At 38.5% G+C, this 27,147-nt stretch overlaps 3 protein-coding genes across 42 annotated transcripts in view; 1 reads left to right on the top strand and 2 right to left on the bottom strand.

The window, feature by feature from the left end:
• The window catches only part of NEK11 (NIMA related kinase 11), a 323,672-nt gene extending 309,677 nt beyond the window's left edge, over window positions 1-13,995 (bottom strand). For 9 of the 34 annotated variants that reach the window (XM_055383285.2, XM_055383275.2, XM_055383277.2 and 6 more), the window contains exons 1-3: window positions 13,439-13,571; window positions 12,446-12,518; window positions 10,566-10,831 (exon numbers count right to left, since the gene is read on the bottom strand). In XM_055383285.2, coding sequence (XP_055239260.1) covers window positions 10,566-10,735 — 170 coding nt within the window. In that variant the 5' untranslated portion in view covers window positions 10,736-10,831; window positions 12,446-12,518; window positions 13,439-13,571. Of the gene's footprint in view, window positions 1-4,603; window positions 4,745-10,565; window positions 10,832-12,445; window positions 12,519-13,226; window positions 13,625-13,717 lie in introns of those variants that run through there. The other 25 variants (XM_063704179.1, XM_031008991.3, XM_031009000.3 and 22 more) reach the window with 12 other exon arrangements.
• Window positions 13,644-24,193, top strand: ASTE1 (asteroid homolog 1). The gene is made up of 6 exons (XM_019023702.3): window positions 13,644-13,938; window positions 14,852-14,972; window positions 15,115-16,441; window positions 21,728-21,938; window positions 23,381-23,440; window positions 24,091-24,193. The coding sequence occupies exons 3-5, from the start codon at window positions 15,140-15,142 to the stop codon at window positions 23,428-23,430; spliced, it is 1,563 nt and encodes a 520-aa protein (XP_018879247.1). The 5' UTR covers window positions 13,644-13,938; window positions 14,852-14,972; window positions 15,115-15,139; the 3' UTR covers window positions 23,431-23,440; window positions 24,091-24,193.
• ATP2C1 (ATPase secretory pathway Ca2+ transporting 1) overlaps window positions 23,718-27,147 on the bottom strand; it is a 161,207-nt gene continuing 157,777 nt past the window's right edge. For all 7 annotated transcript variants that reach the window (XM_019023678.4, XM_019023680.4, XM_019023687.4 and 4 more), the window contains one exon: window positions 23,718-24,278. In XM_019023678.4, coding sequence (XP_018879223.3) covers window positions 24,183-24,278 — 96 coding nt within the window. In that variant the 3' untranslated portion in view covers window positions 23,718-24,182. The remainder of the gene's footprint in view (window positions 24,279-27,147) is intronic.

The following is a 27,147-nucleotide window of genomic DNA, read 5'->3' as shown; positions in this document are numbered from 1 at the left end:
TGACACCATCTCTACAATCATGATAATGAGCATATCCATCACCCCCACACGTTTCATCACGCATAGTGTTTGCTTTCTTAATAACTAAAACTTTGGGCGTTTTTTTTTTCATATAACTACCCAAATAAATACAGCACTACTGTACTAATAAGTATGTTCTATAGCATGTCAAAGGTTCATAATTATTTATTCATGAGTAGCAGGGACTAGGGCTTATAAGAGTATCTGAGAAATAAAAAGTGTTCTCGTTAAACTACGGAATGGAAATTCAATTTCACAGTATTTTAAAGCAATAAAGGTCACACAATATTAACTGCTTATTTTTGATACTACATAACGTTATTTATACAATGCACAATTAGTGGAGTAAACTACTTTTAGAACTCTGGTGCCAACAATGTTTATTTCCCACATAGATGTACAAATTACTCTTAATTAAATTTACAAATTACTCTTTCCAAAAACCAAGCTTAGGAATAACTGACCAAGAAACTATTACTAACATGAGGGTTGTTTTTCTCTCATGTTGACTTGTAAGTCATGCACATCACTCAAAGTGCACTATTTAAACATGGATGTTACGGCAACTAAACTTTTTTCCCCAAGAAAATCAGTTGAAGAGTAATAAATTGATCCAGAAACTAATTTTAACTTGAGAATTTTCCCCCTTCTCATTTCTTTTAAATTTAAGTCATATACATATCTCATTTCAAGTTACTTAAGGGTGGATGATATCACAACTAAAATTTTCAGTTCAAAATACGTATAAAATTGGGTGCTGGCCAAAATTGCCTATATTACTCTTGAGAGACATTCATGCATCAAGAAGGAACCAGATCGGTTTAGAAGGAAAGGACTGAGTAAAACAGATGCCTCCCTCAACTGATCCAGTTAAAGTAAGCGATGGTAAAAGGGAACTGCCTGCTGTCTGCCAGGAAGAGAGCTGGGCTGCCGGATGCACCAAAAGTTGTTGGAGGAAATATTCTCCCAAAAAGACTGCTTGTGTAGAAACAACAGCAAGAAGGGCTAGTTACAGATTATACTTGAGGGTGTTGTGCTTGTTTTGGGGTCAGGAAATTAAAGTTAGCTGACTGAATATTCTAATATTCATCAACCATTAAGAACTCTGGATTTGGTTATTGAGGTTCCTCTGGACTCTATTAAAAATCAGCTCACTTTTTATTATAATACATCTCGATGAAAAAAGCCCTTTTAGGGGAAGGAAAAAAAACCCACAAAGTAGACTACACCCATCAAATTTTGTTCTTGCATTTTTTGCACTCATCCTAAAATACTTTATTTATTGAATAAATGAGATACAATAACTTAATAGGCTTAACAGAAAAATCTTGCACTTTAAAAATTTTAGGAAGTCAACAATGACAATGTAAAGGGATCAGCATATCCAATTACATTTATTATTACTATTATTTACTAGAATAGCTTAGATATTCCCCTATCTCATACATTTAAATGAAGAATGCTATTCCATATTTCATGGGATGTCATTCAGTGTTAGCCAAACCATTAGCTTCCCTACTCACAAATCCACCAGAACAACACATTGAAAGAACAGAGTGGAATGATAAACTTAAATAAGTCTGAAAATCTAACAAGTATACGATTGTAATTTGAATATACTTTTACTGCTGACACTAATACGCCTGTAATATTTTAAATACATCACTTTTGTTTTCTTTCAAACAACAGTAATGTAAGAAAAAAGAATTCTTTTTAAGAAGAATTTTTGAGTATTGTTGCCTTCTTCCTAACTGTTGTCTTCTTCCTAAATGTTTCTTGGCAATTCAGTCTTAAAAGGAGGCTTTTTTGGCCCCCTGCCTAAGCCAAAAAGAAACTGAGGGTTTCCCTGCAGCCTACTCATTCTAATATTTTATTAGTCATTTCTGATCTGTAATTATTAAAAACCAGATAGAAAGCACATGGATTCTTTCATGCTAACACATGCAGCAAAGCGGCCTTAGGAAAGTCATTTATCTCAGAATATTGACTTCATTACCATGATTGAAACTAATCAAAGTAACTATGTGCCCTTGCATTTTCCTCTCTCCTTATCCATTCCATCTCCCAAACTTTAAATATAAGATGGCCAGAAGCTCAGAGGCTTGACCTTATTGTGTGCAGAGAACTGACAAAGCCCAAAGTGAAGTCCAAGTTCAAATGTACTCTTTCTATATTTACCTAGAGGAACCTAAGCAGAAGATTCCAAGAATCTGAACTGTTTTTAATATTAATTTTAGTATTAAAATTTTTAATATTTTAATATGCTTTCATGTTATGCTTTCTCTTAAAAGATAAGCAGGAAGATTTTTTTTTTAACTGTGAGAAACTGAAAGAAACTGTGTTTTGAGGTCTAGCAAGGCAAAATAGAAAGAAATCATTAGTTTCTTCCAAATTGTTTTCATAACTCTCCAAGGCGTAAACCACCGAATCCTATTAAATTAACTCGTCCCACTCAATAAACCCACTATCCCATCACAGATAACCACTGGAGAGAACTCCTAGACATAATATAGAAATAGTAGCTTTAATAAGAATACATAGATTGAGTTCAAAGTTGGACTCATTAAATCTATTGATGTTTTGTTTAAAATGACTCAAAATTGCAAGTAAAGATATGTTAAAATGATTAAATAAATCAGACAGAAATATCCATAAATAGGTATTAGTAGGTTCTATATATAAACATTAGCTTTGCTAAAGGCGATCAGCTATTAAATGGCAGAAATTACAGTCACAATCTGAATTATTGAAAGTGTATTTTTAATATTACAAAAACCCACACATTTTAGTAAGAATTATTCATGCTGGGCATGGTAGCTCATGCCTGTAATCCCAGCACTTTGGGAGGCCAAGGCAGGTGGACCACGAGGTTAAGAGTTTGAGACTAGCCTGGCCAAGATGGTGAAACCTTGTCTCTACTAAATATACAAAAATTAGCTGGGCGTGGTGGTGGGTGCCTGTAATCCCAGCTATGCGGGAGGCTGAGGTAGGAGAATTGCTTGAAACCGGGAGATGGAGGCTGCAGTGAGCTGAGATCACACCACTGTACTCCAGCCTGGCAACAGAGCAAGACTCCGTCTCAAAAAAAAAAAAAAAATGGATGAAGTTCTTTTTATCTAATTACTACAGTGCAAATGTAGCTATAACTCACAACTGACCCAAAAAATGCTTCCATTGAATGACACAGAATGCCTGTCATTTCTCAGTGACCAAAGCTTGCATTCCTTAGTTTTTCAGTTATGCTACTGACAGGAAGAAAATGCTGAACCAGTCATCACATCAAATCGCTGAAGACGCTAAAAGGCACAACAGTCTTCTACTTCAAAGAAGGTACTAGAATTTAGATATCCAACAAGTGGCCGTTAAATGACAAGAAAGCCATAGACTATTATGCAGGTGTCAAAAATGATGCTTTTAAAGAGTATTTACTAACATGGGAAAATGCTTATATTTTCCTGCTTTAAAAAAGCATGTGAGATTGTATACACACTGAACTCTATTCCATTTTAGTGCCATTCACACTGAATGCAACCCTTCTCCCATCCCTTTGCCTAGTACAAGGATCCTCAAAATGCAGTCCTCTAAGATGTAGTAACAGCTGTTAGAAATGCAAATTGTCAGGCCCCTCCCACCAGACCTGCTAAATCAGAAACCTCTGGGGTAGGGCGGAGCCCAGCAATCTGTTTTAATAAGCTCTCCAGACAACTCTGATGCTCAACAGATTGTGAAAACCACTGGCTACTTCTTAATAATTGTTCAGATTTCAGCTCACAGTTCTCAGAGAAGCCTTGCCTCACCCAACCTTCCATCCTGCAAGCAAAGATGAGTTTATTGTACCTCACAAGAACCAAGATTTTTCTTTCACAAGTTATTGCAGCTAAAATTATTTATGATTATGTAAGCAGAGTTTTTATCTCCAGTTGAGATATTTCAAGTCTAGTGACACATATGAATCACCTGGAAGTTCTCAAAAATCCTTGGCCATACCCCAGACCAAACAGAATTCACTGGAGTATGACTCAAGCATCTGTACTTTTTAAATATTGTGATTCCACTGTTTGGCCAAGGTTAAGAATCACTGTACCAGACTCAAGCTCCAGATGACCAGTAAATGGTGACCAGTATTTGTTGAATGAATATGTGGGTTTTTTCACTTTATTTTATAGGTTTTGTTTTGTTTCAGTCTTGCACATGATACAAAATTCCAAATGCACAGAAAGGGTTCAGTGAAAAGTGAAGTCTCCTTCTCTTCCTATCTCCTCTCAGAGGCAATGACTAGGACCAATGCCATGTTTCGTTAAAAGACTTAATATTTGTCAGTGCATACAGAAAAGACCACAGGTTGGATGGCAGGATTATAGATTATTTTACTGCTTCTTTATGCACATCTGAACTTTTTGTAAAATGTATACACATTACTTTCAATATTGGGAAAGGAGGTACCCTATGAATAATTGTATGGGGGTGCATCCAGAGCTATTTAGTAGATAAACACTGGGTCTTAGGGCTCCCACAACAATAGCCACTTAGAATGTACATACAGCTGTTCCATTTTGTCAAGTTCTTAGAAGAGACCTTTTACCTGGTTTAAGCGAGTAATTGCCCAATTATTCCACCTGCTTATTTTGGTTATATTTTCACTTCTCATTAGATATACAGCTTCTCCAGAACTTCTACCAGAAAATGGTGGGAGGGTGCACAAAAGGAGGAGGTACTGTTCATCCTAGGAACCAAATTAAGAAGTGGGATCATGGTTTATAGATCTATCTTGTCTTGATTTAGTTAATATAAGCTCCTCTCCAAGACTGACCATCTCTGGGTGTATGAATATGAAAAGCTGAGGCCTGGACCCCAGGGTGGTGGCTGAACCCCTGAGCCCTTTTGACTCCATGCCAGTTAGTGATTCTGTCTCAATACAGTACTTTGGAACAGGGCTGGACGTCTGAGATTTCTATAAGTAGAAACTGGAGTATGGAGAGCTTTACAACAATGGACCAAGACTTTTTTGGCTTTTGGGGTTTTTAAATTATCTTTTTCTTACTTTCTACCTCCCTTACTCTTATGGTCTAAGACCACTCCCCTCTGTTGTCAGTATGACTCATTCTAGCATCAACTCTTGGCCCCCTATCTTCCATTTTGTTTCCATAACTGGGTGGAAAATCAGCTTGCTAGGACTTTTAAAAATCTACTTTAATGTAGACCCAAGAGCTCTCTGAGGAGGCAAGAGCCTGGACTTCAGGGCCATTTCTTTAAGGACTTGTAGGCCTTTTACTATTTAACTCCTGATCCTTATCTCAGGCAGACATATGAGATAGAGGGGAAAAAAATGCCTTCTGTAGAGATAAAGCATTTCCTTGTTACCATTTTTCCCATATTTAAACAAAGACCAAGGTGTACAATCACAGTTAAGGGGTAAAATATTTGGATATGCACTCGGATAGGACCAAGCGGAAAATACACATAAGTTAGATAGTACACAGAAACAAGTAAGATAATATTGAGCTGGAAGGGAGTTAGGCAGTAGCTACTCCAACAACTCCGAGTGCAATCTGCCACACAGATACTTAAGCACTGTCTTGTACTGTATACTAGTTGTTTTATGTGTGTTGATATAGTCTTCCGGACTGGAAGCACCTGAAGGCTAGGCCTTATCTCCTACTGCTTCAGTTTCCTCTCTCGTGCTGAGTCCAAAGCAAAGGTCTAATATTTAAATTGTGGCCGGGTGCGGTGGCTCACGCCTGTAATCCCAGCACTTTGGGAGGCCCAGGCAAGTGGATCACGAGGTCAGGAGATCGAGACCACGGTGAAACCCCGTCTCTACTAAAAATACAAAAAATTAGCCGGGCGTGGTGGCGGGCACCTGTAGTCCCAGCTACTCGGGAGGCTGAGGCAGGAGAATGGCGTGAAGCCGGGAGGCGGAGCTTGCAGTGAGCCAAGATTGCGCCACTGCACTCCAGCCTGGGTGACAGATCGAGACTCCGACTCAAAAAAAAAAAAATTTAAATTGTATGAAATACTTCATAGTTGACAGACTAAATAAAACAGACTACAGCATAAAATCAACTCTGCATAGTAAGATCACTGTACCTTAAATGTGACAAATTTTTAAAAAATCATTATAACCAACATTCTATGCTGATAAGATGAATGTTGAAATTCACTGTAGCTGTGGCCATGATTAATTACAAGTTTAATCATGTATTTTAGGGTAAACCTATTTCCTTAATATCTCTTTTCTATTAAATTACATGCACTATGCTAATGTTAAGGGCCAAAGTAATTTCTGGGCTGATCAAATCTTTTGGGTTTGATTTTTTGAAAAGATACTTTGACAATTCAACAATACTATAAAATAAAATGAATAAGAACTAACACAATCTTTTTAGGACTATGACAACATAATTAGACTAGAGTGTCTATAATTATTAAAGAAAATATTCTCAAATATTGTTTTATGAATTTCATGATGCATAATAAAGGAAAAACCTCTATCTCATTCACTATACATTTTAACAGTTTAATTTTATTCTACTGTGATAATGAAAAAAGGGATGCCCAATATTTATGCCAGGAAGAAAACTCTCCAAACATGCATCAAGCAAGTGTAATGTCTGTACTGTAGGTTTTATTTTAATCTCACAGCTAATTCAGAAAGTCAATAAAAATGTAAAGGAATATGTTATTTACATTGTAATTAAAGGTCACCCTGTATGCAAAATGTCAATGGTAGAGTGATGCCCCCAAGTGGCATAATGATAAATTGCAATACTTTGATGGAAAAGTTAAGTACTATGTACATACAGCTGTTCCATTTTGTCAAGTTCTTTGATTAAATCTAGAAATGTATATAATGAATCTGTATTTCATAGGAACTAGTCATAAGTCCTACAAACTCATTGTCATTCCTTTAACACTGATACCAAGGGATAGTCTGATACCTTCCTTATGAGCTCAAAAAGTTAAGGGTGTATCTGCAAAACAAAAAGGGAAGTCATATCTATTCTGATGTGTTGAAGGAATAGCATTCATACCATTATAGAAATCTGTATAAAGTATTCATCTTCTAGCCACCTCTAACATTAACCAATTCCCTATGTTTGTGGTCTAGTATGTAAAGCATAATTTAAAACCTTATCTAGTCAAATTGCTTAGACAATGAGTAGTGCTAATAATGTGCTTTGCTCACAAACTAATGGTTCAGTATCAACACTAAAAAAAAAAAAGAGTTTAGTTTCCTGCCTCATACATGCATTAAACATAACAATCACTGATGAATTGATATCTTAGCTAAAAGGTTCACATTCTGAGAACCAATTTATTTTGGACAGCCACAGAGATATAAAAGATGACAACAGAATTGTTACAATCTCAAGACACATCTTGAATAAGTTTTTTAAATTACATGCCTGGTTTCAGATTGGTTTATTGGGGAAATTTTTCTCATTTAAAAGTAATCCAGAAAAACCTTCCATTTATTAGAAGTTTCCAATTGCAGTCATTGGGTGGTAATTAGCTAAAGTTTTCTTAGGCTTCCTTTAATTATTCCTTTAACTTGGATTGTTTATAATTAAGGTGAATCTGTGCTGTTTTTGAGGAATAATTATGAGCAAGGCAATGTGACATCTAAATCTTATATAAATAGGCAGATATCGTATTCTTATTACAATCCTATGAGGTATTATACTCATTTTAAAGATAAGAAAACCAAAGCTCAGATTAGGAATGTACAGAATGTAGACTTCACACTAAGAACAGGCCTGGCTTTACTCTTTGCTCACATCCAAAGCTGGGATGTTAACAATGACACCACACTGCTCTGTTTCTATTACAGCATTCTAGAATTTTGTGAGTAGTCACATTCATATTTTTTCTGATTTTAGCAAATAATTCCAAAAGCAATTGTCTACAAAGGTCGGCACGTAGTGGAAAGGTGTGATGCAGCTGTATGCCAGAGACAGTGAGGAGAGGCAGGAATGTGGCTAACTGGAGCTAACTGGAGAATACAGAATTTGTCTAAAGGAGTAGCTGCTGCCTAGCTTTAGCAGTCCATTGTGACTACACAGGAACTGATGTTAGCAAACGTTCCCAAATCTTTTTTTTTTTTTCTAGAAAAGATGAAATGCTCAATTTATATGAGCTGCTCATTTAAAAATACTGACTACTGGCCAGGCGCGGTGGCTCACGCCTGTAATCTCAGCACTTTGGGAGGCCAAGGCAAGAGGATCACCTGAGGTCAGGAGTTCAAGACCAGCGTGGCCAACATGGTGAAACCCTGTCTCTACTAAAAATACAAAAATTAGCCAGGTGTGGTGGTGCATGCCTGTAATCCCAGCTACTTGGGAGGCTGAGGTGGGAGAATCACTTGAACCTGGGAGGTGGAGGTTGCAGTGAGCCAAGATTGTGCCACTGCACTTCAGCCTGGGAGACACAGTGAGACTCCGCCTCAAAAAAAAAAAAAAAACTGATTAATTTACTAAAAAGAAACACTACCCAGGCCAAACAAAAGACATCTGAAAGCCACATGTGGCCAGTACGCAATATGTTTTAGATTCTGATGATGAATGATTCCTTTCCCAGAGATTCTGGACTAGACCTTCTGGTGCCAAATGATTTTTGTCCGTTATCCTCACCACTGGATTCATTCCACAAACATGTCTGCCATCTTCAGCTCCAGTCATGTGTTTTTTTAAGATTGGTTCAGGTACAAGAAAGATCACCAACAAATCACTTGCCAACCAACCAGCCCCAGCCCCCTTTCTTCTCTCTCATTCTCTTTCTCTCTCTCTTCCCCACTGACTACAAACACACTCTCTCCACTCACTTATTATCTTAAGTCTAAAGGTTTCAAGTTTGATCTTCATACATCTTATTTTGCATCCTTTTAATCAACTTTCTAGTCCTCCTGCGAATTATCTTAAAATTTTTCATATTCCTCATTAGTTGAAGAAACCAAAATTGGATATGATCCTACAGTGTAGTTTTTAGAAGTATTGGGTCTGGTTTAGGTCTTACTCTCAATGTTTCCATAAAGGTTATCTAATAATTGTCAGAAATTTATCATTCTATTCTAAATGGCTAGAAGAGCACCTCTAGGATTAAAGGGAAAAAATCCTTTTCAGCAGGAATCATAATTCATGTTCTAAGGACATCAGAAAAATGCCAGCTCTTTTATCATCCCTCATGTAGAAATTGACTAAAAACTATAAATTCTACATAATTACAGCTTTTAAAAATTCTGGACAGAGACCATTTAAAAGGTTGAGTTTTAAAACAAAGCAGTAACATCACTAACATTTACCTTTACAATTCCTATGACCTATGAAGATGTAGAAAAGTGTTTATCACACTGATTTTAAATCCACTCTGAAATATCCGATAGGCAAAAGCTGGAAGAACTTGGAGTAGCCTTAAAACCTCAGAAGAAAACAGTATATTATGGGATGAAAATGTGGTCTTCTGGGGTTAAGGGCTGCTATCTTGGATCATTCTTCCTTCTGCTTTCTGTTCCTCCTGTGTTTCTGATAGGCAAGTTTCTTACCCTAACTTCAGTTCCAACTTACTTTCCACTGCAGCAAATTAAAAAAAATTTACACCAAAACTGGAGGTTTATCTGTAAGGGAGGTACTGTCTGAAGTTATTAAGAGTTTTTCTCTACTATGAAAGTGTATAGGGTCCGATCATAATCAAAAGAGACGAGGTGACAAGGGGGTCATTAACATAAGCTAATTTTAAATAGGAGTGTCCATTTGGTTTAAGTGTTTAATCTGACAGCTTTCTGACTACGGAATTTGAAAATCCTCCCCATGGAAAGCCCAAAGAAAATTAATACTGTTACTTTCCTTGGTATACCCTATTCATCTCAAATGTGAATAATTGTTTATTTGCATTTTGTAACATTTCTAAAAATAGTCATTATGAACAATTCGTATTTTCTCATTCAAGAAGTTCCAATCAAGTTAAGTGGAAGCAATATTGTCACTCAGACTGTGGCATGCCCAAACATCTTATTTTCACATAATCTATCCCATTTCTAGCTCCCTTCTTTAGGTCATTTGGATAGTTTATTCACCTGCTGAAATGCCTTTAAACCTAATATGAAAGATTAATTAGGGAGCTTACCTATATTTATGAAATACTTGCTTTGGTATAAAGAGCAAAGTGGACATTACTCCATGTTCTTTTTTTTTTGTCAGTCTTGCTCTGTTGCCCAGGCTGGAGGGCAGTGGCATGATCTCGGCTCACTGCAACCTCCACCTCCTGGGTTTAAGCAATTCTTGTGCCTCAACCTCCAAGTAGCTGAGATCACAGGCATGTACCACCCTGCCTGGCTAATTTTTGTATTTTTAGTAGAGACAGGGTTTTGCCATGTTGGCCAGGCTGGTCTTGAACTCCTCGCCTCAAGTGATCTGCCAACCTTGGCCACCCACAGTGCTGGGATTACAGGCATGAGCCACCATACCTGGCCTGCTCCATGTTCCTAATCAGCTAAGACCTGCAAACAAAAAGCAGCCTACTCAAGATTCATATGAAGCATTTTTACTTACAATTCCTCTCCTCGTTTGGCTTTCTTGTCTGAAACCAGATAGACAGTTCCAAAACTTCCACTGCCAAGTTTTTGTTGAAGCACGTATCTTCTTGCAATCAAGGTCTTTGGATAAGTGGAAATGGCTGTTGATCCACTCACACACTTAGCTGCCTCTTGGAATTTCAGCATTGCTCCAAACAAGAGAGAACTGGTTCATTCATTTATAGAAACTTAACATTCCAGTCTCCTAAGAAATGGTCACATTCATCCAGTGTTGGTCAGTTCCTTAAAGATGAAAAGTTAAAAGATCAGGTCTAAAGGATGCTAAACGATGTCTAACAAAAAGTGTTAAGTGCAGTGATATCTGCACCTTGATCAGCAGACTGACACCATATTGGTTAACAACTTGAAAAAAAAATGTTAAAAGGTAGAGATACCACAAATTCCAGTAGAAGGCAATCTTTCACAGGAAGAGCCTCCCTTTGTACATTGAAATTTGGCAGAAGTGAATTATAGCCAACTTTCCACAAATTTCTGGGATGTACATCTGTTTTACAATGAGCAATCTCTTCATTTATTTAAGATTTATACTCCCCAACTACTTATAAAAGAATCCAAATACAAGAACATTATCACTTCCTTAAATCTATACATCTGCATCAACCTTTTTGTAATGCCCTCTTCTCACCTTATATTTACTTTGGTTTACAAAGAGTGAGTTAGGATTAAACGAGGAATTAGCAGGTGCTGTTTCCTTTAGATTTATTTTTTTCTGTAGATGTTAAACCACAGTTTTTGTATTTATTAGGACAGATGCAAAGAAGGATAAGGATTGAGAATTTTTTCCCATGCTCAGCAAATTCTAGTTTCTGAAGTTCCTATTGTATACATTGTGTATAATCTCTCTGGATTAAAAACAGGAAGAGTTACAAATTCAGTTCAAACCTAAAATCCCATTTAATGTCAGTGGAATATAAATGTTACAGATAAATCTGTAATTCCTCAGGGAGCTATGAGACGTGGCAGTTATGAAAGGCAGGACTGTTTAGGCCGGGCGCGGTGGCTCACGCCTGTAGTACCAGCACTTTGGGAGGCCGAGGCGGGTGGATCACGAGGTCAGGAGATTGAGACCATCCTGGCTAACACGGTGAAACCCCGTCTAATACAAAAAAATTAGCCGGGCATGGTAGCGGGCGCCTGCAGTCCCAGCTACTCGGGAGGCTGAGGCAGGAGAATAGCGTGAACCCAGGAGGCGGAGGTTGCAGTGAGATCTCGCCACTGCACTCCAGCCTGGGCGACAGAGTAAGGCTCCAATTCAACAGCAACAACAAAAAAAAAAAAAAAAAAAAAAAAAAGGCAAGACTGTTTCATATGAGTAGGTACAAAGTAAAATCACTTTTATTTCATCAGAATGTTAAATGTTTTGTTAGTTATCAAGAAAAGTGTGCTTTTGTTTTAAATCTATATAGAAATAACATTTTAAATTGAAAACTGCCTACACCTTGAAGTTAGGTTTTCATATTCAACAATTCCAAAGCTATGAGACAAAAACCTAGTTTTTAAGGATGGTCAATGGGCTTTACGTGGTGGTGTCCGTCAACCACAAAAACTACTAGGGCAATTAACCACAAAAATCCTCAAAACAGAACATAAGTAAATGCCCATTTACAACATTTTCCTTCTTAAAATGTATGAATCAGTTAAGTTGTACCTAATACCAGTGAGATTAGTTACCAGCTTTTTTTTTTCCCCTTCCAAAGACATGTTAGTAAAATCTGCTGGAAAAACAACTAGAGAGCAGGCCTCTAAATATACCTTTTGTTTTTACTTCCCCTTCACTGTCGTAAAAGTGATGCCGTCTGGCCATACTAAGCTGTTCAAATAAATATATGGACTTACAGACTTTCCAGCTGAAAAGGGTCCTTCAGGTCACCCAGTAATTCTCCTTATTTTAAAGATGAGATTAAGGTTCCTTTTAGAGAAGGACAGAATTAGGGACGGACAGAATGAGAAGTTCACTTCTAGCGGCTCTTATTTTAAAGGACAGTCTAAACCCAGCAGTGCTTAAGTAGTCTGGTCCAGGCTGCAGAAGACTCTGGGACTAGGTTCCCTCCCGCCCAACCTCACAGACTCAGCCCTGCCACCCCCATCCCAGTCCACTTTTAGGTCATTCATTCCATTAGTTTCCTCTGTGCAACCATAAACCTACCCAAGAATGTGTCGCATTGTCTAGAGTCTAGAACTATCTGTTCACTTGACAACACGCTCCCCCTAGAGGTTTGAGTGAACTTGGGAACTGCGAACACATCTTTATTTCTGCATCCCCAATCCCTGGCATAACTCCTGGCATATACTAGGTGTTTAACAAACCTTGTTAAGGCAAGTAAGTGTCCAGCAGATCAACTGCCGCCCAAAGGAGAGAAAAAAAGTTGGTTAAGAAAGCTAGATGGGAACTTGGAGAAAGTTACCACCTTGTGCAAACTACCCCTTCTCGGTGAAACAGATCTGGCTGGGGGCAAAAGACAACGGAAGGAGTATTTATCACAAGTTGAAAACCAGTAGTTATCTTCCCAGGTAATAAGAGGAAGCCAATTTGTCACCAGGTTCTGCTACAGCACAAATCTACCTTTAAAGTAAATCTTAACCTTAAGGTAAAACGAACAATTCCTTGCTTCTTCACCTTTTTAAACATTTACATTTTGGCAAAGCAGGTTAACGTTTATTGAGGGGCACTGAGACTGGAGTACATCCGGAGGTAAGACGTCCAGGAAAGCGAGGAGATCGCAGCCATGGCGTCCTAGAGATTCGGAACCCAGCCCGGGCAGCTTGAAACCATTACCTTCCCCCTCGCAGGGGAGCCTGGCTAGCCCCAAGGAGCACAGTTCGCTTTACCTTTCCCTGTCGTGGTCGGAGCGGCGCCCGGGGCTGCCCAAGTCTTGCGGGTAATCGGGCAGGCCTCAAACTAGGGGCAACCACACCCACCGAGCGACAGACACCGCGGGCCACGGCTGTTTGGAACCGTGTCCAGGGAGACGGCGCGGGGCATACTGGGAAGTCGGGGCGAGGCGGCGCCAAGGCGGAAGTGTTCGCCGACCCAAGTAGGCGGAGAAAGCAGAGGAGGACCGGCAGGCCAAGCTTTCCTAGCCTGACGGCAGCCATTTCGGAACGTACCTCCCAGCCCTCTTTAGCTACTTAGCGCCTCCGGGCCTGGGAACACCTGCTCCTTGGCTCAGTCTGGCGCCACCGGCATCACGGAACTGTACTTCCCAGAGACGTCACACCGGGAGACTTCCGGTTCCCGCTCTTGGGACTGGACTCTCACGTGCAGGAGCCAGTCCTCGCTGGGCTCTAGCGGGCTTCTGATGGAGGAGCTACTCCTCTGGGAGGACAGAGTAGGTGGGCTCTGCTGCAGGTCCGGGCGGCGGGTTGTGAGGGCCGAAGTGGCACGGTGTATGAAGGCCTGTGTTTGAAGACTTAGGTCAGACCTTTTGCCCGCCTTTCCCCTATGCAGCTCTATGCAACTGTCTGTGCAAGTTCCTGTAATTTGCGTAGGACGCGTTGACACAGTCTCTGCTTATGGACGCTTTACAAAACTATCTTGCAAAGAAATAAGTACTATACAGGATAAGGTTCTGAGATACTGACAGGGCTGGAACTAGGGTGAGATAAGTGTAGAATGTAAATGGATGCCAATAAAATTCAGTAATCAAGGTAAGTTTTAATGCAATCTCTAAAAATCAAAATTATAGCAAAAAAAATCCATGACTGACAGAATGTCACGATTTTAAGTAACAGTAACAGTACCGTGCTGCGCCATATTGAAGCCCGAGGTGTCAAAAGAAAAACCATCAATTCTGATCCTGCGAGTTAAGTTAGCCAGATGAGGAAGCGTAGCTGGGCCAGATATGCAAAATAAGATGATGAAAAGAGCTCGTGGTTAGGGGTGTAACTGGATAGAGGGGTTCCTAGAGGCATGAAGCAGTTTTCCTTATACCAAAAACTATGCCAATTAAGAAGGGCCCACAAATCCAAAGCCTGAAAGAAGTTCCGTGACTGATTGTCAATACAAAAGAAAAACTTGATCCTTATCATAGGTCCTACACACCTTACTTTACTGAAGCCCAGATGCTTTGTGGTTATGAGATGAATAATGATATCTTTTTTTTAGCTTAGGACTTTTTACTTTGACCCCACAAAACAAATACTCTGTGCTGTAAGATGTTGACTATTACCACTTAAGAATCAAAGTTCACAGAACTTCTATACTGGTGTGTCACTAATGGACTTCAACTGATTTTTCTTTAGAATTAGCAGCAGCCTCTGTCACCATCCAAAGATCACAACCCATGAAACCATTGAGTTTGTGCCTTGTATCAGAAAGCAAAGGAGAATGAAAAAGCACAGCTAACATTGCTTGAGGATCTAGGTAAGAATTTATGATGTTGATATCTGTGTTCTATCTAAAGAGCACTTCATAACATTTGCTATTGATTTAATGGTGCTGGAAGCAATGACTTGGTGCCCCATAACTAGCATCAATTGAAAATGTTTTCTGTTGTTTTAAACAGGCGATTAATTCTTTAGACTGTCATCATGGGTATCCGAGGACTGATGAGTTTTGTGGAAGATCATAGTAATGAGTTCTTCACTGATTTGAAGTTGCGGGACACAAAAATTGTCATTGATGGTTATGCTCTTTTCCACCGTCTTTGCTTCAGTTCAAACTTGGATCTCCGGTATGGAGGGGACTATGATTCTTTTGCAGATGTTGTACAAAAATTCTTTGAATCACTGTTTGCTTGTAATATATGCCCATATGTTGTATTAGATGGAGGATGTGACATTTCAGATAAAAAGCTTACAACTTTAAAGGATAGAGCTAGAGAGAAGATCCAGATGGCCCATTCCCTTTCTGTTGGTGGGAGTGGGTATGTATGTCCCTTACTCATCCGGGAAGTATTCATACAGGTTTTGATCAAGCTGCGGGTATGTTTTGTCCAGTGCTTTTCAGAAGCAGATCGGGACATTATGACACTTGCTAACCATTGGAATTGCCCTGTGTTATCGTCAGATAGTGACTTTTGCATTTTTGACCTGAAAACTGGGTTTTGCCCATTGAATAGCTTTCAGTGGAGAAATATGAACACTATTAAGGGCACACAAAACTATATCCCTGCCAAATGCTTTTCCCTTGATGCATTCTGCCATCACTTCAGCAATATGAATAAAGCTCTACTACCTCTCTTTGCGGTGCTATGTGGAAATGACCATGTTAATCTACCCATCATGGAGACATTCTTAAGTAAAGCACGTCTTCCTCTTGGAGCTACCAGTTCTAAAGGGAGGAGACACCACCGAATCCTGGGACTTCTGAATTGGTTGTCTCATTTTGCCAACCCTACCGAAGCACTAGATAATGTTCTGAAATACCTCCCAAAAAAGGATCGAGAAAATGTTAAGGAACTTCTCTGCTGTTCCATGGAAGAATACCAACAGTCCCAGGTGAAGCTACAGGACTTCTTCCAGTGTGGTACTTATGTCTGTCCAGATGCCTTGAATCTTGGTTTACCAGAATGGGTATTAGTGGCTTTAGCTAAAGGCCAGCTATCGCCTTTCATCAGTGATGCTTTGGTCCTAAGACGGACCATTCTTCCCACACAGGTGGAAAACATGCAGCAACCAAATGCCCACAGAATATCTCAGCCCATCAGGCAAATCATCTATGGGCTTCTTTTAAATGCCTCACCACATCTGGACAAGACATCCTGGAATGCATTGCCTCCTCAGCCTCTAGCTTTCAGTGAAGTGGAAAGGATTAATAAAAATATCAGAACCTCAATCGTTGATGCAGTAGAACTGGCCAAGGATCATTCTGACTTAAGCAGATTGACTGAGGTAAGTATTTGTAATACTAATGAAATTTTTGTAAAGTACTTTACAGGTTACAAAGTGCTGTCTTCTATATTAGTTCACTTACTATAACAAACTGATGAGGTTGAGTGCTATCTTGCCCTCATGTCGTAGCTAAGAAATCTAGAACTTGAGTGAACTAGGTAATGTCTTAGCCAGAAAGTGTCAGTGCTAGGACTCAAACCCAGCTCTTTTAGCTCTAAATCTACCATTTCCACTCTACTTCAGTAGTCTGTGTTATCTTCACAGTTATTACTACTATATTGTTATTACTACTAGGTTAATACTAGCTATCAATAGAATGGGTTACATGGCTGAAAAAAAAGGAAAAAAATTCACAACTGCAAAAAAAGTGTATAGACACTAATCATAGGCACAACATCTCAGACTACATCAGATTTCAGATAAGGTTAGTACTGATGCTAAGGTCTAATTTTTTAACTTTTATTAATGAATACCTTTTTTAAAATAGGTTTTTGTGTCATTATGGTTATTTGCCTAGTTTGATACAGAACACATGACTCTTAGTCTAACTTAGTGTTGCTTAAACCTGAGTAACACCCAGACCACCTTTTCAAGGAGAAAAAAATTCTCATGGATCCCAGTGTTGTCTTTTTATATTACATATATATTTAAAATTACAAATAGATATGAAACTATGCTGATAAAAGAACTAGATTTAGACATTAAATAGAGATAACTTAAAAAAAACAATTGCAATGCCCATTAGGGGGTCTTCTTAGATCCAATGAAATATTCAGTCTCATAAAACTCATAGACCACACGTGGCACCAGTCTACTCAAGGATGTAGGACGGCAACCACAGCTTCCCAGTGGATTTAAGTCAGGTCTTCCTTTTCTGTCAGAGTTCTCCCAGCACTGTTATCAGTCTACACCAAAGCTTTATCACCATTGGTGATTTTGTCCCCCAGAGGACATTTGGCAATGCCTAGAGACATTTTTGTTGTCCCTACCTAGGGAATAGAAGGGGTAGTGGTTGCTATCGGTATCTAGTGGGGAGAGGCCAAAGATGCTGCTAAATTTTACAACCTGTAAGTCTTACAGTGCACAGGAAAGTGTCCCATAACAAAGAATCTCTAGCCCAAAATATCAGTAGTGCCATTCCCTGGGCTATACAGCTGACCAGGAACTAGCCTCTTAGCCTCCTCTTCAGTCACATCTCAGACAGGAGGAGATGAATGTCATAGTGAATGAGTGCAAGAGCCTTCTTGGCATTGGGCAGTGAGTCCAAGAGCCTTCTTGGCATTGGCGAGTGACCGTTAAACCCCCAGGGTTTCTTTGGTTGGGGGTGAAGAAAATGTTTTGGAATTAGTGATGGCTGCACAAGTTTATAAATATACTAAACCAAGGCAAGATGGCTCATGCCTGTAAGCCCAGCACTTTGGGAGGCCAAAGTGGGAAGATCACTTGAGGCCAGTAGTTCAAGACCAGCCTCGGCAACACAAGACTCTGTCTCTACTAAAAAAAAAAAAAAAAAAAATTTGCCAGGCATGGTGGTACAGCTACTCAAGAGGCTGAGGTTGGAGGATTGCTCAAGCCCAGGAGGTCAAGCCTGTAGTGAGCTATGATTGTGTTCCCTGTTGAGCAAAACCCTGTCTCTAAAAATATATATACACTAAACCTACTGAATTGTATACTTTAAAAGGATAACTTTTATGACATATGAATTATACCTCAGTTAGACAAAGGAGAAGAAAAGGTTTCAGTAGCTTAAAAGCCCCGTTCCCTATAGGATCCAGTCTTTCTTATAATAATTCCATAAACATAGCTAGGTCCCTGCAAGGGACATCCTACTTACAAGACACTGCACTCAGGGAAGCCCCAAGATATGGTGTCCCCATCAGGTGTTTATAGTTCATTTATATATAGTTTAAGCTTAGATGCAATTTTATAAGTCATTTTTATAATGTTTGGTAACACAACTGACAATCTACCTTTAGCACATTTCCAGGGGTACAAAACTAGAAAGTGGAGCGTAAGTCAAATTCTCAAACAACGGATTTATTAAAACTTTACCCACACCAATAAAATTCAAACTAGCTACATTATTAATGTTTTGCTGAAATTACATTTCTACTCAAACATAAATGGTGCTGTTGGGGAGTTTTTTTTAAAAAAAAATGTAATGGCTTTACTGAGAAATAAGTAGTGTACAGTAAAGTGCACATAAAGTGTGTACTTCGATGAGTTTTGACATGTCTACATCTGTGAAGTCATCCTACAATTAAAATAATCAATGTATCCATAACCCCTAAAGTTTCATCTTATTCCTTTGCAATTCATGCTTCCTTGAGTATAAACACAGTAAAGTGCCCAAATAATCATACAGCATGATAAATTTTTGCAAGGTCTATACATCCATGCAAAGAAGATCCAGATGAATCATTATCGCCACCCTAGAAGCTTCTCCTAGTGTCTGGTTCCAGTCACTCGCTCTGCAACTCTATTATCACTCTCCTGACTGTTTAACAACACAGAATAGTTTTAACTGAATTATTACTTTAGAAATGAATTCTTTCATCTGGCTTTTATTCCACGAGATTCATTCACATTGCTGTGAGTAGTTGATCATTCCTCATTGCTGTAACATTTTTCTATTTTGGTATATTACCATTATACACTTATGAACATTTTTTTTCATTACACAGCTTATGAGCATTTGGGTTCTTTCCAATCTTCCATTTCCATGTGTTCATTAGCCATGTGATACTCTATTATATGAAGTTTCTGTACAGTTTTTTGCTCATTTTTATCATATACGGGTCCTTTGTCAAATAACATATTGTGAATAGTCTCTCCCATTGTTTATTCACTCTTTAGTATGTTTTGATGAACAGAAGTTCTTAATATACTCTAATTTAAATTTTTATTATTTATGGTTACCACTTTTGTGAACTGCTTAAGAAACTGCCTACTCCATGGTCATGAAAATGTTTTTTTGCTGTTCACATTTAGATCTATAACGTATCTAGAATTGGTTTTTTGTGGGTGCGTATGGTGTGAAATAGGGATCAGGACACCTTTTCCCCCCACATGGAAATCCAACTGAATCCATGAGTATAGCAGGCTGCTTATATTCCTTGCTAAGTAGAGATGACTTAAGTGTTCTCATCATTTACCTGGATTCAAAATAGAGTGAAATTTTAGTTCATTCTCTGTGCTCTGCTATCACCCAGCTTTCTCTTGGCATAAACTTATCAATTCTGAATTTAGCTCAGTGCTAATGGTTCTAATTAGCCCCTGAAAATTATAAATGTACCAGGTGCTCATGTGATTCCAAACACAAATGCAAGTACAAGTATAGAAACCTTGTCATAGTACCTATTCATTTTGTTTTTTAGATCTTGTAATACATTATCTGCTTTGGCCAGCTGTTGTTAATAAGAACTTTATACAGTCTCTCATTTAATTCCCACAATAACCACATGGGATAGGGTTTCATTTTGGTTATGTTAGTTGCAATGGACAGAGCACCATTCAAGTTAACCAATGGGAGGTTAATCATAAGGAGACACAAAAGTGGATCATTCTTAAGGAGTAAGGCAGCCAAGACCAGTCTCTCTCTGGGCATCTCTGCCTCTCGGGGCAGCTGCTTCTGCAGGCTTGTGCTTTCGCTCCCCCTGGGGAAGAGGGAAAGTAGTTGTCACATGGGATAAAACCTAACTAACGTTAAGGGCTGTGAGTTGAGTACTTCCCCTTTTGGAAGGGACTGTGGACTGGTGGGTTTGATGAAACATCTTATACAAGTCATTATAATGACCATTTTACAGATAAGTCAGACAGACTGTAGAAAAGGTCAGAAAGCTTTCGACCAAAGCCATAGGGTTAGTGCAGGGCGGAACATCTCTGAAGTCAAAGCCCAGACTGCTTTGTTTATGAAAAGTTGTAACTTGGCTCTATAATTCAGTAATTTAAATATATATCAGAAAAGAGTTGGTGTATTTTCTTAGCTCTACTTAGTGCATTTTAAAAACCAGTTTAAGAGTTTAGTTTCCACTTTACTTAAAATTTAAGTAGTTAAAACTACTTCCAATAGGGGTGATTGGTTATACTATAAAGTTCTTTGCATATTTCTAATTTTAAAATTTGTATCACAATATTATTAAAAGCAGTATTTAGAAATAATCGTACTATTTAAAGTTTTCATGCATTAATGATAAAACTATTTTGTCATTTATGATGTGTTTTGTTTCAGGTTAACATCTTTAGTCTCAGCTGTCAACCACTCTTTCTACTAACTAGATGTTACATGCTGAGAAATGTTATCACCATCTCAACTTTCCAGAAAGCAGAAAATCTTTTTCTGGCTGTGTGCAGACACTAGGAATACAACTTTTGGTTTTCTTAAAGTTTGATTATAAAGTCCCCCAGAAGATGACCTTTTAATATTCCTGAGTGCATGACCTGTAAGGTCCCTTCTGGTTCTTACAAGGTCTTGGTAATTCATTAAGGTAAAATTATTTCAACAAGAACCTTAGTGCTCTTATAGCTGTTTACTTCTGAGCTTTTATTTGAAGTACACGCTAAACCATGAAGTAAAAGTATGGCGTGTTACTGCAAGCACAATGCAAGTAGTGCTTAAAATATTCCTATCTTCCTTGAATATACCTCTAATCTACAAGCAGCCACCCTGGGACAATCCCTGTGTGTCTTTTATGCAAAGACAATAAAGCATTCAACAGGGAAGGGACATGAGACAGGACCCAAACAAATAGAGTATATGCCACAAAGGGTTCCTATAAGCAACGTTTGTCTTCTGGAGGCAATTAGTAATGGCATCATGCTGAAGGCAAATGCCTGTTGCACAGGCACATACAGGTGGGGTTGAGTATACAGCTTTGTTTCTCAAAGTAGAATACTTGGGCTGCTAGTTAAAATGTATATTCCTGGGCTCTCTCTCAGATTAGTCAATCAAAATTTATGGACTAGGGCCTAAGGATTGAATTTTTAACGAGCTTCCCAGGTGACGTGCACTGAAGATGCTCACCAGCGTATACAAAGAGGATGGAATGACATAAGTAAAGGTTGTGTAGGAGTAGGCAGTACACCCATTCAACCAACCATATTTATAAAGCATCTTATTAATGTTCTAAATGCTGTGAGTGTGGCTGATTTTTTTTCCCACAAGAAGATAAGTTTAACAGCTGACAGAAGTTTCAGTAGCATTAAATCTCTTCATGCTATGGTGGAAAAAAGAAATAACAGACATTTCCCAAAGTAACTTGCAGGATGCTTGGTGTGTATTTTCAGCTCTCCTTGAGGAGGCGGCAGATGCTTCTGTTAGAAACCCTGAAGGTGAAACACACCATTCTGGAGCCAATCCCTACTTCACTGAAGTTGCCCATTGCTGTCAGTTGCTACTGGTTGCAGCACACCGAGACCAAAGCAAAGCTACATCATCTACAATCCTTACTGCTCACAATGCTAGTGGGGCCCTTGATTGCCATAATCAACAGCCCTGGTAGGTAACTGGAAATTACAGGAGTATATTGTGGCATGTTGCTTGCAAACTGTTTACTCGAGTTTACACAAACCAAAAAGTATTCTTGGATTATTTACTCCCATTAATTGTATCAGAACTTAGATGTGGAGGCACCAAAATATCATTCATTGGTAAATATTTTTTAACACTTCATGTGCAAGGCTCAGTGCTGGAGGGCTTGAATCTTAAGTATACAGCAGTTGAGATGTGTTGGGATACTGCCAACTCCCATCTGTTTGGTGGCACCTACTCCTTTAACTTGTGAATTGTGACAGTGTATTTTGCCAGCTGCATTTTGTATTCCATGTTACCTATCCAGTTATTACCACAGCAGCAACGTCATCACAAGAAACTTGCCCAGAAGTGAAACTTATCTAAATACCTACAACCACTACATTCTTGCTTATACATCTTTTTATTCCTTTTTCTCTGCTGTAGGTTTCAATTAGTATGTAAGTAGTGATGGCAGAAATAGTAATTTGTCTTTTTTTTTTTTTTTTTGAGATGGAGTCTCACTTTGTTGCCTAGGCTGGAGTGCAGTGGTGCAATCTTGGCTCACTGCAACCTCTGCCACCTGGGTTCCAGTGATTCTTCTGCCTCAGCCTTCTGAGTAGCTGGGATTACAGGTGCCTGTCACCGTGCCCAGCTAATTTTTATATTTTTAGTAGAGACGGGGTTTCACCATCTTGGCCAGGCTGGTCTTGAACTCCTGACCTTGTGATCCACCCGCCTCAGCCTCCCAAAGTGCTGGGATTACAAGCATGAGCCACCGCGCCCGGCCAGTAATATCTCTTAAATACACTGAGGCAGGTTCATCTGCATATAATACCAGGTGAAGTAAATGCTGAAACATTGGGACACTTTAATACTTCAGTGGAATATCCTCTTTAAAGATTATGAATGCTCTAACACTGTATAAACATGCATAATAATTATACTCTAGAATAGTACTATCTAATATGGTGGCTACTAGCCACACATGGCCAAAGTTAAATTCCATTTAAATTAAAAATTCAGCTTTTCAGTCACACTAGCCACACTTCAAGTGTCAGGTAGTTACATATGGCTATAGGCTAGCCTACTGTATTGGATAGCACTGCAGAAAGTTCTATTAGATCGTGCTACTCTAGTTTACTATTTTAATAAGTTAGATAAAAGAATGAAACAGCATGGATTCCTGTTTCTAAAGTATTAAGGATCAAGCTTGACAGCTGTCAGAGGGACTGTTGTTATATGACAGCCAACTTAACACAAAACAAATCAGTTAAGTCCCACTGCTGCTTTATGAACACAGGTTTAGAGTATTTCCTCTGATTGAATAATAAATACAGTATAAGAAAGCTCTCAGAGCACAAGCCTATTAAGTTTTTACCTGAGTCCAAGAGAAGGGGCATGTCAAGGGTCTGTTTCTTTTCTTTTAGGAAATGTGGACCCTGTACCCAGGCAGGCTCAGTGTCTTGCTCCTCGCTAGTTGGTAAAAGGTGGGCCTCCTTTTTATTATTTTCAAATTGGTCCAGATGTTATTTTGTGCACCCCTGCCCAAACAAATCTGTAGAAACTTACAGCTAAAAACACACAACATTCCTTATTTCCTAGGATTGTTGCTTCTTGCCCCTTATCCTCTACTATGAAAAGAAAATGATTATTTGCCAAATTCTCCAAGTCATACTTTAGCTTCCTCCTATAAAACACAGAGGTCAAAATGTGTTCTGAACACACAGGTTCTTTCTTTAACACAAATGCACCACAGCATGGGAGTTTCGGTGAAAGAGAACAGTAAAGAGAATAATATTTAATAGTCATTTGTATTTTTCATAGACACAGATTTAGGGTTTAGAGAATTCAAATGCAGACATGTTTATGGTCAGGTAGTAGACCAGTGGAAAAGATCTTATTTCAGGGAAAAAGTAAATTCCGATGAGTTGAATAAAGTTAGGTCATCATTAAAAAGACAGTTCAGTATCAATATTTCAATTTATACAGCAAGGCATTTATGAAGCCAGAAAAGAAAAACATCTTAGTTTTTTTAAATTAATTTCTTTCTTTATAGAATTTGTAGTATATGTGGAGAAAATGAAAAGCTGTTACAGTGCTTTTAGAAATACTGCCCTTGGGCTGTTTCTTTATTTAGGTAAGGAAGAGCTGCAGGAAGATGGTGCTAAGATGTTGTATGCAGAGTTCCAAAGAGTGAAGGCGCAGACACGGCTGGGCACAAGACTGGACTTAGACACAGCTCACATCTTCTGTCAGTGGCAGTCCTGTCTCCAGATGGGGATGTATCTCAACCAGCTGCTGTCCACTCCTCTCCCAGAGCCAGACCTAACTCGGTAAGCACCATGGGAAACTTTAGTTCAGATGGAAGCACACAAAAGTAAATACAGTATTTTCACTTACATTTAAAGCAACAAAGTTACTTAAAAAAAAAAACAAAAACAAAAACAAAAAAAACTAATCTTAATGTAATTGATTTTGAGTCACTGTTACAGCTGAAGAGCTGGAAATGGGAAAAATATTAAATTATTTCCATATTCTCAAAGAATGTTTCCATGATTCAATCCAATTTTAAAAAATCAGTTCCTTTAAGTAATACATTAATATGTGAGAGAGGGGAGGTAATCATTGGTAGGATACAACTCTCTCCTTTCCTCTCGGTCTTTAAATGTCACTTTGTAGAGCCTTTTTCTGATAACCCACCCTAGTGAGACACACTGTCTACCCTCATTCACTCTAGTCCTGTTACTCTATTTTTTTTTCAATTGCATTTCTTACCACTTGGCATATGGCTTACTCATTCATTCAGATATTAAATGCCTACCCTGTGCTAGGGTGTAGGGACAAAAACAGAATCTCAGCTCTAATGGAGCTTTCATTCTAAGTGAGATGATGAGTAGATGCCCAAGTGAACTTAACCTAGGATGTTTGCTTTACCAGGCAAGAAGGACAATAAGGGAGTTGAGCCTATGTGCCACAGAGTAATTATAATGTTTGTCTGTGGAGTTTAAGCTGGGTATGATAAAAAGAAGTGACAGCAGCAGTAGGGTGTGGAGCAGTGAAAAAAGTGATAGGATCAATGGATTGGACATCTTGGTAACTGACCATCCAGGAGGTACTTGAGGGAGAGATGAAGATAAAAAGGAGATAGATTGTGTTTTGTTTGTCTCTCCACTCAGATGTAAACTCTGTGGGGAGAGGGGCTTGTCTATTTTATTTGCTGTTGCAGCCCCAGTGCCTTCAATACTTTGAATGAGGATATATGGACGCATACAAAATATGGTGGGACTTTACATGTTTCAAGGTAAAAAGCCTCCTGGCAGTAAACAGTGTTGTTAATATATCTCTGGGCCTTATATCTGAGCTAACACAAATAAGACTAATTTGCCTTTGACCCCTGGATTCTTTATTTCTTTCGTTTAATAATTTAAGGCCATTCTTGACTGGATCCTCTTTAGTTACCACAAATCCTTTTAAAACAAAACAGGAAATGCAAAACAAAACAGTTCTCTTAATAATGATTTAAACAGCAGGATTGTTCTTGAATCTTAGCATAACCAAGGCTTTTTACACAGAGATGTTACACTGATTAAATGATGGTTCTACATGGATTGCTAAGGTACCAGTTTATCAGCTTTGTCCATAATAAACTTGTGGATTCTAATTAATCCCATCTTCTATTTGTGAAGTAGGTTTTTAGTCTCAGTGAATGACCTTGCAAATGATGCCACTAAATTTTCTCATATTCTAACAAACTGCCTGTTTAGTTTATCAGGGTCCTTTTAAATTCCTTTTCTTTAAAATTAAAGTGTTAAAGACACCTGCTCAGCCTGGGGCTAGCTGCAAAACCACTAAGCATGCATCATGTAATTTGTTGATGAAAAGTTTTTAAGTATCACCAGCAAAGAATCTTTGTCATACCAGCTCAGTTCCTTCCTTCAAAGAACAGATTATTCTTAAGTAATTTCAATAATATTATAGAGCAATAAGAGCTCTCATTGTTTAGATGCATTTGTTGAAGCTATGTCAATGGTAGTTATCCTGTTGCACTGAATTACTTCTTTAACAACATACTTTTTTCTTGCTTTGAACAGACTGTACAGTGGAAGCCTGGTGCACGGACTATGCCAACAACTGCTAGCATCGACCTCTGTAGAAAGTCTCCTGAGCATATGTCCTGAGGCTAAGCAACTTTATGAACATCTATTCAATGCCACAAGGTCATATGCCCCTGCTGAAATATTCCTACCAAAAGGTAGATCAAATTCAAAAAAAAAAAGGCAGAAGAAACAGAATACCAGCTGTTCTAAGAACAGAGGGAGAACCACTGCACACACCAAGTGTTGGTATGAGGGAAACAACCGGTTTGGGTTGTTAATGGTTGAAAACTTAGAGGAACATAGTGAGGCCTCCAACAATGAATAAAACTCAGTTTGCATCAAACAATGTATTTAATATAATCCTTACTTAAAATTCTTCTGTTACCACCCTTGAAACAATTAGCTTTTTCTTTAGGACTGACCTGTTAGGGGATAAACATCACAATAATCTGAATTCCAAGTTATTTTGTATTTTGTTTTTAATAAATACAACCTGATTTAAGAAGCTTCTGTATTTCTAAATATGTTTGAAACCATGTTTATACTTCTCATGTTCCATTTCAGCAAGTTAATGGTAATATAGTCTATATGCTTTAAATTGCAGCAATTTAGCCAGCTACATTCTCAGAAAGTAGAAGTCTCACTCAATTATTGCCTTTAAGTAGCAGCTGGTTATCATTTCAAAAAGTTTTAAAAACAGTTTCCTCTTTGTACTTTAGTATGAAGTCTGGCCAATGAAAGTTAGAAGTGAGGATGCCAGACAGAAAACTGTCTCTACTAAAAGTAAGTACTTAGTCAGTGAGACCATGACAGGATTGAAGAGCACTTTAGGTGCACTCCAGGTTTTAAAGGAGAAGTTGAAACTAATGGCCCCAGCCAAATAAGAAACAGCATCCTGAGCTGTTAGACCTGGGAAGGAGGAAACAGTGAGAAGTGAAAATATCAAGAGATAAATGCAGCAATACCAGACCCTATGCCCTCTTTATACTACAGATTTTGACCCATTAATGAGATGTGAAAGTATTTAATGAGTCATACCCAGCATTTTTTAATGAAAAAGTTAGAATGGAAAATATCCGATACACATATCATGTATT

Source organism: Gorilla gorilla, chromosome 2 (genome assembly GCF_029281585.2).
Source record: "Gorilla gorilla gorilla isolate KB3781 chromosome 2, NHGRI_mGorGor1-v2.1_pri, whole genome shotgun sequence".
Lineage (NCBI taxonomy): Eukaryota > Metazoa > Chordata > Mammalia > Primates > Hominidae > Gorilla > Gorilla gorilla.
Note: the sequence above shows the minus strand (reverse complement) of the source record. Positions and strands in the feature narration are given on the sequence as shown.

What these genes read in the sequence shown, in the direction of transcription:
- ASTE1 (XM_019023702.3), top strand. Translation starts at nt 15,140, where the DNA reads ATGGGTATCCGAGGACTGATGAGTTTTGTGGAAGATCATAGTAATGAG. An exon ending in ACTTAAGCAGATTGACTGAG is followed by an intron (nt 16,442 to 21,727) that starts GTAAGTATTTGT and finishes GTGTATTTTCAG; the next exon opens with CTCTCCTTGAGGAGGCGGCA. An exon ending in TGCCATAATCAACAGCCCTG is followed by an intron (nt 21,939 to 23,380) that starts GTAGGTAACTGG and finishes CTTTTCTTTTAG; the next exon opens with GAAATGTGGACCCTGTACCC.